We start from the raw sequence: 12,696 nt of genomic DNA on the forward strand, positions 1-12,696 counted from the left end.
ACTGTATAAAGACAATCACATTGCAATAAAAATGGAAGCACACTACTCCCCCAAACCTGTCATTACACATATGAAGAAACACAGCAGTAGATGCTCCAGATGAACTGCAAGTTCTGTGACTTTATATTGATGAGAGGAAAAGCACAAAACAACTTCAGATTCGGATACAAAAGTAAAAAATCCTCACATGGCATGTGAACGTCATCAGCACTAGACAATGAACTGAAGAGGTTTAGAGATTCAGCAAAGCAAATATGTAGAAAATTACTTCAAAAATAAGAATACTGATAGTAAGTACTATAATTTGGTTCTCATAGTCAAAAACTTTCAACTCATTCAGTAAAGTGATTTGGTAATGGTGTTTATGTCAAAATGCTTTTGTTTTTGTTTTTGTTTTTGTTTTAGTTTTAGTTTTATGGAAAACTCAAAATATGATGAATGGCGGGGGTCTTTCAAAAGTACGTAGTACCCCAAACAGATAGGCTAATATAAGAGACTGCATTACTCTTACACATACCACATACAATCAACATTTCAACCTCTATTAAATTTCACAACTTGTCATTAAATGTAAAGCACCCATGTATGGTGATTTCACTTTCACTCTACAGCCTATGGTATTGAATTGAACACTGTAACTTGTCCATTGAATTAAATCATGCAACTTTCACAGAATCAGGTTAAATGGTTTATAAGGCATATTGGAACGAGTTAAAAATCATTTTGTTTCCATTGAAAAGTTATTCTTTTGGATGAAGGGGTTCCTGAATGCCTCAGTCATAATGTGTTGGAAATCAGTTGAATAGCTTGTTAGAGTCTAATTTATTTGGTTTAGGATGGAGCCGCAGGGATTAGAAGGAATTACAGTCATCCCAGGATGAAGGGCATCCTCTGAGCTGGGCTGGGAACAGCAGATGTCACAACATTCAAAATTCCATGTAGACTAGGAAGCCAAGGGAGGGCAGTAGCAAGCTGAGGAGACTCGAAGACAGCATGGACACACCTACAAAGCGAACCAAAAGCATGCTTATTAGTTCATCGGCGACATTCACTCCTGCTCATCCAGTCTACTTTGGAGAAGGCAGGATTGTATTGGCCTGAACATCAAATTTATCTTTATGCAAGATAAATGTCTCTTATTCTTAGTGATATGAGAGAAATAAAAATATTTTATCAAAGATTTTGCATGTGAGATCATGTGCACGATCTCTACATTGTGTTTAAAGAAATCATGAAAATAATAACATTGGAATACTAATGTTGTTCCTGTGATCCAGAAGTCTCAAACTTCCACCAGAAGGTAAAAGATCAAGAAGTACCATAAATAAGTAAAGACCAAATGCCACATGTGCAGGCACAGATATCATCTACACCATTACAAAGTCCTATCTGCATTCTTACAGGTTTTGATTTAACGTTCTACATTCCTGCATGTTAAAAAAATTATGCCATACCCATATGCTCTTTTATTCAGCTATGCAGGACCCCAACACTACATGACAGAGATAAGGAGGCTTTGAACAATTGGCAGACTTGAAAGCAGTAGCTATGAAGCTCACTAATCTGTCCAAGGAGAGTCAGGTCATTCAGAAGCCGGAGACATCGCCATCTGTGTTCCTGGAACAACCCTAGGGGCATATTGTGCTATTGGAGGACCAGCTTTCAGCACATCAGAGACTGAAGAGGAGGCATGAAGTCTGATCACATGACAGATTTTTTTTCTCTGAGGGAGCAAAACTTAGTTCTCTGGGGACTGGGGATAAAGAGGAAAACTCTCTCTCTCTCTCTCTCTCTCTCTCTCTCTCTCTCTCTCTCTCTCACACACACACACACACACACACACACACACACACTCATTCACATCTTCAACACATCAGGGTACCTTGTCTTTATTTGTTCCCTTACCTCTTTCCTGATGTTTTCCTTCTATATCTCTTTATCTTTTCCTTTATAGCTTATATACCCCAGCAAAATCTTTCAAGCAGTATAAAAATTACAAGGTTGTTACATTCTATTTTTCAAGTGAATGATTACAATGAATACAAGTAAAAAAACAGTATATTCCCCATTTCCCTTACATGATTAAACATTTTAGGTATCACAGGTGAAAAACAAGTTATTCTCAAGGACCCACATACATTTATGTCTAAGCAACTTGTTATAGATTAACAAAGTGTAAGCAAGCAAGGTATTTTTTTCTCAGTCAGTTCTACTGGCAGGCTGCATTTTGCAGTTACAAAGGATCAATCATTTTATTATTTATCACGAAAGATAAATCTTTCTTGTGAAAAAAATCTTAATTTATCTTGTGAAAAAATCTTAAAAGAATCACAAATCTAAACTTATTATATAAAAAACAACCAGTCATTTCTTCTTTAAATCTTCAGGGTGCCACCCCTGCCCACATTCTAGTGACCTGCTATCTATTGGAGGGATAACTCCTCCATGGAAAATAGACTGCATGCAGGAAAAACCCACCAACACAGTATCTGTAGAATCTCCAACTACAGTACCCTACTGTTTGGGCAGATGGAAACATGCCTAAATTAGCCACCAATCAGGCATCAATTATTGTCCAGTTGTTAAGCTCTGCCATGCTGGAATGGGTCAAGCAATACCCATGAGCTGGGAAGCAAAATTGGATCACCAAACACATTGGCAGATCTGGAGAAACAGGAATTCTCATCCCTTGTTGCTGTGGGATAATACTTCTGCACACTGTGAATATGTACTACTCTCATTGGTTAATAATGAAGCTGATTGGCCTATAGCAAGGCAGGATAAAGTTAGGTGGGACAATCAAACTGAAGACTTGAAGGAAGAAGAGTGGAGTCAAGGAGACTCCAGCAAGCTGCCCAGAAAACAAGATGCTAGAGCACAGGTAAAGCCATCAGCCACGTGGCAATACATAGATTAATAGATGGGTTAATTTAAATGTAAGAGCTAGTTAGTAATAAGCCTGATCTATCAGCCAAACATTTTGTAATTAATGTAAGCTTTCATATGTTTATTTGGGACTGGGTGGTTGGGACAAAAAGCACTGTTTACACCTTGTCATTTCTCCTGGAACACTCCATTACTTCCAGTCCTGAAGCCAGGTACTCAGGACTACCAGTTGATCCAGTACCTAATGGAGGTCAGCAAAAAGGTGGAAACCATCTACCCCACAGTCCCAAGCCTGAACATGTTCCTAAGCTTGTTGCCACCAGAAAGAGAGGTCTACAGCTTTAGACCTAAGGAAGCTTTCTTCTTCCTCCCTTTGGCACCTGTCAGTTAGTCTATTTTGCCTTAGAGTGGACAGATGCAAAAGCCAGTTATACTAGCCAGTTGATGTGGACTCGGTTTCTAGAGGAATTTTAAAACTCCCCCACTCTGATGAGGCCCTGAGTATGGACCTTCTGGAATTCAGACAAAAGTACACAGAGAGCATATTGTTATAATATGTGGATGACATCCCCACAGCCTCTGAGACTAAGGAGACATTTAAATGGGCAACTGAACAGTTAGAGATCTTCCAACTCCTAGGATGCCAGGTATTGGCAATGATGGCAGTGTTATGTGGCCCCTTGTATCACCTACTTAATATAAAACCTAGAGAGAGGAAGGCAGACATGATCCCAGGACTGAATTTTGGCTATCCTGCAGATCTCCACACCCACTTGCAAAAGACAAGTGTGGGAGTTCCTGGGGGCAGTTGATATCACCAACTATGGATACTGGCAGATTGATAGACTCTTGGCCCAAACAACAAAATGAGAGGAAGAGAGTATCTTAATGTTTTCAATCATAAATAAACAGGGAAACATTATAACAGACACCAAAGAAATGCAAAATATCATAAAGGAATACTTTACAAACCTGTACTCCATTCAGTTGGACAATCTAAATGAAAAGGATGAATTTGTAGATTCATCTAAGCTACCAAAATCAAATCAAGATTAAGTCAAAAGCCTAAACAGACCCATAACAAATTAGAAGATGTAAATAGTAACAAAAAACCTTCCAGGCTAGATGGATTCACAACATAATTTAATCAAACTTTCAAAGAAAACCTACAGAGAATCTTCTTTAAATTATGACATCCCTATCATTTAAATACCAAAACCAGAAAGTCAATAGAAAATGTAAAGTACAGACCAATACCTTTGAACATATGTAGTGGAGTTTTCCTGTGTCCACCTGGCTCCTGCAGTTGCTCAGACCCAAGTAAACATACAGAGGCTTATATTACTTATAAACTGTGTGGCCATGGCAGGCTTCTTGTTATCTAGTTCTTACATATTAAATTAACCCATTTCTATAAATCTATAACTTGCCATGTGGCTCATGGCTTACGGGTATCTTTTCATCTTACTTCTCACGGTGGGGGCAGCTGGCAGCATCTCCTGACTCAGCCTTCCACTTCCCAGAATTCTCCTCTCTCCTTATCCTGCCTATACTATACTTCCTGCCTGGCTACTGGCCAATCAGCGTTTTATTTATCAATCAATCAGAGCAACACATTCACAGCATACAGAAAGACATCCTCAACAAACATAGACTAAAAAAATTTTCAGTAAAGTACATTCAAACAGAATACAGACATACAACAAAAAGATACAACTAAGCAGGGCTCATAAGATCTCATAGAGACTGAGCTGATGATCAGGGACCCTATATGGTCTGACCTAGGTCCTCTGCACACATGCTGTGGTTGTGTAGCTTGGTGTTCTTGTGGAAGTCCTAACAATAGGAACAGGGGCTGTCTTGGATACTTTTTCCAGCTTTGGGGACCCCTTTCCTTCTACTGGGTTGCCTCATCCAGCCTTAGCATGAGGGGATGTGCTTATTCTTATTGCAACTTGATATGCCGTGCTTGGTTTGATATCCCCAGGAGGCCTGTCCTTTTCTGAAGGGAAATAAAGAAGGAGTGATCTGAGGGAGAGAGGTATTGAGGGGAGGGCCTGGGAGAAGAGGAGAGAAGGGAAAATGCAGTCAGGATGTAATATATAAGAGAAGGATAAATTAAAAAATATTATACATATGACCACGTTGGCTTTATCCCTGATATGCTGATAAGCCACATTAAATGGACTTAAAGACAAAAATCACATTATCATCTCAATACATGCAGAAAAACAAGCATGACTTCATGATAAAAATCCCAGAGAATGTAGGTCTAGAGGTATGTACCTTAATATAATAAAAGCTATACATGAGAAACCCACAGCCAATATCATCTTAAATGGAGAAAATTTGAAGAAAAGCCACTGAAGTCAAGAATGAGACAGGGCTGTCCAATATCACTTCCCCTTTTCCATATTGTGCTCAAAGTGCTAGCTGGAGCAATAAGGTAAGAGAAGAAAGCTAAATGTCCAAGAACAGAGAATGAAGAAGTCAAACTATCCCTATTTGTAAATGGTATGATTCTATACTTTAGAGTTTCCAAAAATTCAATCCAAAAACTTCTAGAAACAACAAATGAATTCAGAAATCTGGCAGGGTACAGAATCACCCTGCAAAAAGAATGGCTTTTCTATACACCAACAACAAACATATGGAGAAGATGATCATGGACACACTTCCATTCATAATGTCCTCAAAGAAAATAAAATAGTTAGGAAAAACCTAGCCCAGGAAGTAAAGGACTTCTACAATAAAATGAAAAACATGGAGAAAGACAGTAGAAAATGGAAAGACATCCCATGCTTGTGGATGATAGAATTAATATTGTAAATATGACCATTCTACCCAAGTCTATTTATAGATTCAATACAATCCCAATCAACATCCCCATCTCATTCTTCATAAAAAACAGAAAGAACTATCATAAAATTCATATGGAAACACAAAAACTCCAAATAGCCAGAACAATTCTAAGCAAAAAGATCAATGCTGGAGGGATTACCATTTCCAGTCTCAAGATACATCATAGAGCCGTATTAGTAAAAACAATATGATATTGGCACAAAAACAGACATGACATGTAGACCAATGGAACAAAATCAAGGACTCAAAAAGGAGCACATGCAACTTCAGTCACTTACTACTTGACAAAGATGCCAAAAAATAGGCTGGAGGAAGAAAGCATCTTCAACAAATGGTTCTGGGAACACTGGATGTCCACATGCAGAAAAATGAAATTAGACCTCTGTCTGTCACCTTGTAAAAGTACTAACTCCAGGTGGATCAAAGATCTAAATGTGAAACCGAAACACTAAAACTTCTGGAAGGAAATATAGGGAGCACCCTACAGGATATAGGTGTACAACTTTCTGAATAGGAAATTTCTGAATTTAGACAAGAATTAAGGCCAACAATTGACTTCATAAAGCTGAATATCTTCTGCACAGGTAACAAAGCAATCAGTTAAGCCAATATAAAGCCCAAAGAATTGGAATCTTTGTCAGCTATACATCTGACATAGGCTAATATCCAGAATATATATATAAAAAAAAAAAAAAAAACTAAGAAAAAGGTCAGAAAAAATTAGACTTTGGACCTAAAGAGATAGTTCTCAAAAGGAGGAAGGGAAAAATGACTAGAAAATATCTAAAATAAGTTCATTATTCCTTAGCAATTAGGAAAATGAAAACCAAAAATAGCTTTGGGATTTTAGGATATACCAGCTAGAATGGCACAGATCAACAAATTTTCCCATCTTTACTGACAATGTTACCTCCAAGAGCCTATGGACATCTAACTAAGACCTCAGTATTAGGCACAAAAATTCCTCTTTTGAGTTATTGGTCAAGTTTGTCCAAGAGACCTCCAAAATATTATCAGCTATTGTAATTTCCCATGGTTGCCCCTTAGAGGTAGAAGGTGAATCCCTGTTGCTGAACACACCATGAACTAAACACAAGGCCCAGCAGCCTCTGAGCTGGAACTGACCTGAATGCCTCCTCCCTGAGGACTAGCTTTCATGGTACCAGAAGACATCACACAAGATTTGAAAAAGAGGGAAGCATACTATGATTCCCATGAACCACACTGATGACCAACAAGCATGGCATTATAATCCTATGAGTTCATTAATGATACCCATATATTTTTAGTAACCAATAGTTCTCTAATTGGACTCAAGACCTACTCAACAAGAGGGAACTAACACCTGGTACTGGAATCCTAGCCAAGGGCCCAAAATAGTGAATTCATGGATCTTGGAGGAGAACCTACAACCACCACTTTACTAATAAGCATAATCCATAACCAAACTTTAAACATTTGTTTTTACACAGGTGTCATCCTTACCACTCGTAAAGAAACTTCTCTTTGCAACAGAGGGAGACTGTTACAGAAAAGCCACAACCAATTGAAGTTGTGGAACCCAGCCCCAGCAAATATATCTTCCACAGAGCGTTTGCACCTTAAGATCAGTGTATAATACAGAGTAGAAAGATGGCAGGAGCCAGAGGATCAGGGATTTTACTGGGAGACTGTGTCTCTTAATCATGTCAGAAGCGACACCTCAGGAACATGAGCAGGAGGAGGACAACAAGAGACTTGCTAATGTGGAAGGAACAAGCTCACTAAGGCCCGGCCCTACAAAAGAACAGCAGGCAACTAAGGAGTGCTCAGAGTAGGAGAAATCATCTTCTTTAGGGAAGAGCATGTTAGAAGGTTCTACAATACCAAATGGTCAGCCCTGAAAACGTACATACAAGAAATGCTACATGGACTGAGCAGGCTGTGGTTATACATTTAGGAATACAGACAGAAAGACAGACAGACAGACAAATAGACACACACACACACACACACACACAGTAATTAATGAAAAAAGAGATAATGAATTTGAAAGAGAACAAGGAGGGTTATATAGAAGGGTTTAGGGAGGAAAGGGAAACAGAAAGTGATGTAATTACATTATAATCTCAAAAAGAAATAAGGAAATTTTAAAAAAGCAGTCATTGAGGGTCAAAACTTGAGAACAGACTATAAAAGGCTGCTCAAGAGCATCCAACATGCAGATGTTGTCAACTTCTGTCAATAACAATGACAATTGTGATGATAACTAGAGGATCTCATATACACTGTTCCATAGCACAAAATAGATTCTGGTAGTCCTAACACAGTGGAACTGAGAAGGTATATTCCTTCTTTACATCTTCATTATCTCTCTCTCTCTCTCCCTCTCTTTCAGACACACATGCACGTGCGCACGCGCACACACACACACACACACACACACACACACACACACACACTCATATTATGTTAACCTCCTAATCCAGAGCAGTAGGTATTTTTTGTGTGTGATAAGTCATTATTTCAGGTTTTTAGAATAAGAAATGAAAAACTGAGCAAACAATGCATATATCAGCAGTAAGTTAAAGGGACTGTAAATTTAATCTTATATTCAACTTCTTCAATAATATATTAAACAAATACATCCCTCAAGCCAGTATGATTTCTTAAAACCAATTCAGGGCAAAGGATGATCACCAAGAGAAAATCTCTTTGGTATTGTGTGGGGGCCCAACCAAGGTTTTCTAGTAAGATCTGAGCTTGCTTTACACAGCAGGGCTGCATTTGGGGGGGTGGCTTGACCACATGCATGGTCACCAGGTGTCTGGGATTGTCTGTGCTTGCCTGTGCTGGGGGGAGGTCTTTGTTCGACCCCTTGGCATTCCTTTAAAAGCCCTTTAACAGAGACAGAAGAGGCTGGTGGGTTTTGACCCAGGCCATCCTGAGGCTATCCTGTGTTGCTAATTGTCTTTCTCTGCTGTACTGCTATCTACATATTCCTCATTTCTCCCTGCTCAAGAGTACCCTGGGGGGAAAAGAGGGAGCTGGTCTCCCTCGGTATTGCTCAGTACCAAAGGCATACTCCTACCACCTGAGGACACTGTACTGTGCCCTTACTGTGATAAGGCAAGGGTACAAAAAGGGAAAAGGTCATTTGGAAAACTACAGTCACTACCAATGCTGTTTGAAAGAGGTTTTTTTTTTTGTTTGTTTGTTTTTTTATTCTTGGCATGGTTTTTAAACCTTCTATTTTTCTGCATATTTTAAAAAATATGCCATACCCCACATGTTATTTTATTCTGATAAGACAACCAATAACAAACCTCAATTAAACAGAAAAACATTTAGTTTTCAATGTCTGACCTAATTTAAATCATCTATCCTGAAGCCCCATCTGAGGGTGACTGCGGGGTCTCACCAATGTGCTGTCCATTGACCACAATTACATCAGCAGCGGGTATGCGTTGATGTGTTTGTCTGAATATGTGGCTTGGCAGGGTCCTAACTGTGGCTGCAAAAAGCAGCTTAGTCAATCGGGGTTGCCATTTTCAAGTTTTGGTGTTAGGATGCAAACCAAACACAATTTCATAATTTGTGGCTTTGACATCAGGATATTTGATTTATTTAAAATAAACTCTTCATGTTTATGTGTTATAGTTAATGGCTCTAATGGCTCAAGTTTATGTAATTGTGGTCTACATCTTCAGTTCTCCTCTACATTCCAAACAGAAATTAGAGACCAAATTGAATTGCCATTTCAGTCACTATAAATGTGAGATATATAAAAATATATTTTTGGGGGGTTTTCCATATTTGTTGGGTTTATACTTAACAAACCATATGTCATATTACTACCCTCCTGAATGACTCTAGTTCTTACATTGTATCTACTGACTATATACTTTGCTTTCATAGATCTCCTAAATGTTAAATATGAACAAATCATCAGTCTTACGAATCATTTTTCCATATCAGAATAAATGTAAAAACAAGTTATAGTATCTTGTTGAATCTGGACTCTCTTGAATATTTTTTAATTGATCCCCTGGACTTACTAATTTCTTCAAGAAGGATTAAAATCACATGAAGTGTGTGCATGTGTGTTTGTGTCTCCTCTCTCACGTGAGGCTCCTAGCTTTCAATCTTCAGATGAGAATATATATCCTATAGGAACTGCAGAACCAAAGTAAAACAGGACCATTTCCAGAGATCGGATGAATAGAGAGGCAATAGGGTGGGTTACAGTATACAAGGGATCAAATGGGGAAAATGGGGGGAAAAAAGAAGGTCTCTCATTAATCTGGAGGAGGAAGATAAATTCTGAGGAAGGAGGTCTTTGGGTAAAGAGAGCAGCCATGTATAGATAGAGGGAGCTGAAATTTCTATTGTTACTTCAGTTAAAAGTGAAGTAGTCTTTTGTATAGGTAGAGAAATTTTCTGTATTTTATAAAAGCACCTTTGAGAACTACTTGCGGGGAGAGAGAAAAATATTAAGGGGTGGGGCATAGTATAACATAGGCCATAGAAAGGGGAAATGGAAATGATGGGGAGGTTAAGTGGGGAGGACAAGATAGAGGAGAGGTAGGAGTAGAGATAGCTAAGGGTATTTCAGAAAGCCGTATGGAAACCTACCAACACACACACACACACACACACACACACACACACACACACACACACACACACTAGTTTAAATAACACCACATCACACATGGCATAGTGCTCCTCTCAGAATTCATAAGTTGCCAAATAAAAAGGGCAGTGTCAGGTGTAAATTACTTCCTCTTGAACTGTTTTTAGTCTTGGGGGCGGTCCTAGAAACACACAAAACAATCCAGATGAGTGGCATTGCTTTTGGTTGTCCACCAAAACTTGAAGATGAAACTCTGTTGCTGAAGACACCACATATTTGGATCACAGGGCTTGGAGAAATTAAGCTGGTACTGACTGGGATGCTTCCCCTCTACTGTTAAGCTTTCATAGTACCAGAAGGTGCTATTATGCCTGTTTAGAAAGAAAAGTCATCAACAGTCAGACCCAGCTATGAGCCTAGAGAGCTACAGTGATAATCAACCTGCAACATAAGCCCACTGATGCAATAGTAGCAAGTAGTAGCAAGAATGTGATGGGAATGACCAAGAATGTACTTATTTGATTTGAGACCCAGTCCAAAGGTGAATAAAGTGCCTGGTCCTGTAAATCTGAACTTCCAGCTCACAAATGCATCTTTTTTGATAGCAAACATATAGTAGCTTCTCTCATGGACTATCTAATATGAAAATGGTTGGTCACCCTCCCCCTAGACCAACAACTGTGGCTGAGTTAATGGTCGTCTATGGTTTAACAATCCTCAAACAGCTTCCCATTCCTCACTCGAATACTAGCCTAAAAGTCACGGTCACTTTATAAAATGTTTCTTGTTTTTGTTTTTGTGAGACAGGGTAGTCCAGGCTGGCAAGAACTCAAGCAGTCCTCCTGTTTCAGTCTTGCAAGCACCAGGATGATGGGGATGAGCGCCCACAGCTACCTGGGAGCTTTGGTTCATCACTAGAGAACTAACACACCGCCCAGGGAAAGGGCTTTGTGGACTATAGCAGTAAGAACACACTTTTCCTATGGAGGGTGAACGAACACTAAGGATGATCTGACAAAGTGAGTAACTCCTTCTATGTTTATCGACCACAGTAATCCTTTCCTCAAGGAGTTTGCCGATTAAAATTTACTATGTCTACAACTGTGGAAATGTGTACTCCGCGGTCATACTGTGAAAACTGGAAAAATAGGTTTGTGGTAACCACTCACTTGAGTTCTTTAGAGTCTCTCTAATTGATTCTTAACTTCCACCTGTTTTTCAATTGTTTAGGTCTAATCAAGACGAGAACAACTGGAGACTTACGTTTCTCAGTGAACTAGTATGAGTGATACCAGAGCCATCGCCACAGGGAGATCTCTCCACTGAGGTGGGGGGGGGCGTCAGAATTTCTGACCTCATCTACCGAGGAAAAGACAGTTGAGTTTGTCCTATATTTGAAGCATTTATTTAATTATTCTTTATCAATAAAAACTCAGGAGTCAGATATCGGGGTAAGAACCTGATGGATCAGAGAAGTGGCAGAGAAGCAACCAGTGACCTCCTCTTTCTCTCCTTCCTTGATCCAAAAGGGCCGAGAATCTTTCTAAATCCCTCCCTACTGTTTCCTGTGTTTCTATGTCCTCAGTCCTCCAAAACCTCTATGGCGAATTTTGGTCAGCTAGTAGCTAGCTTTGCCCTCTGATTCAAAGTAAACTTTATTGGGAGTCTCAAGAGTGTCAGAGTGCATTCAAAATATCACACCACATCTATGGACTCAACCATTTATAAGAAAGTACTCTGAAAATACCATACAGAAGGTATTTATGAACTCTATAGAGGGACTTAGCACAACTGATCGGAATTCTGGGTATTTCTCTGGCCTCAACAAGTTATTGAGCTGTGTTTGCTTCTCCACAGGATCACAGAGTAGATAGATTTAAAAAAGTCAGTTATATAATTATTACCTTAAATTTTGTGGTGGAGTAAAATTAGGTATTAAAGGAGGCAAAGCTGTGCCTAACTTTGAGATACCAATCTTTTATTTCGGACCATTTGCCTCATATAGGCAAATCTTAATGATTCATTCAACTCAGTTGTCTTGGGTACCTGAACATGAGATGGACAGGAAGTTAGGGAGGCAAAAGCAAGTGTATGGCCTCAGCTTGATTCATGGCTAGGACACCAGATAGTCTGAGAACAACAGCATCAGAATGAGTGTCAGCTGATTCGGTCTTCAGTCATTCTCTGATCTTTGTTTCTCCCACACTATAGTTTCTTATTCCAAGTTCATACGCTATTCTTCTTAACACTGAAAGTTTAAGATTTATAGTATCCCTCTCCCAAGCAGAAAGTTCACTTGCTTGGAATTCAACATGGAGTATTCAGTAAAACCT

The 12,696-nt window shown here is 39.1% G+C and overlaps 1 protein-coding gene across 1 annotated transcript in view; it reads right to left on the reverse strand.

The window, feature by feature from the left end:
* Positions 1 to 395: 395 nt before the first annotated feature.
* Positions 396 to 12,696, reverse strand: part of Cntn1 (contactin 1) — a 132,489-nt gene continuing 120,188 nt past the window's right edge. The window contains exon 23 of the mRNA XM_059247464.1: positions 396 to 1,003. Coding sequence (XP_059103447.1) covers positions 927 to 1,003 — 77 coding nt within the window. The 3' untranslated portion in view covers positions 396 to 926. The remainder of the gene's footprint in view (positions 1,004 to 12,696) is intronic.

Source organism: Peromyscus eremicus, chromosome 20 (genome assembly GCF_949786415.1).
Source record: "Peromyscus eremicus chromosome 20, PerEre_H2_v1, whole genome shotgun sequence".
NCBI classification, from domain to species: Eukaryota; Metazoa; Chordata; class Mammalia; order Rodentia; family Cricetidae; genus Peromyscus; species Peromyscus eremicus.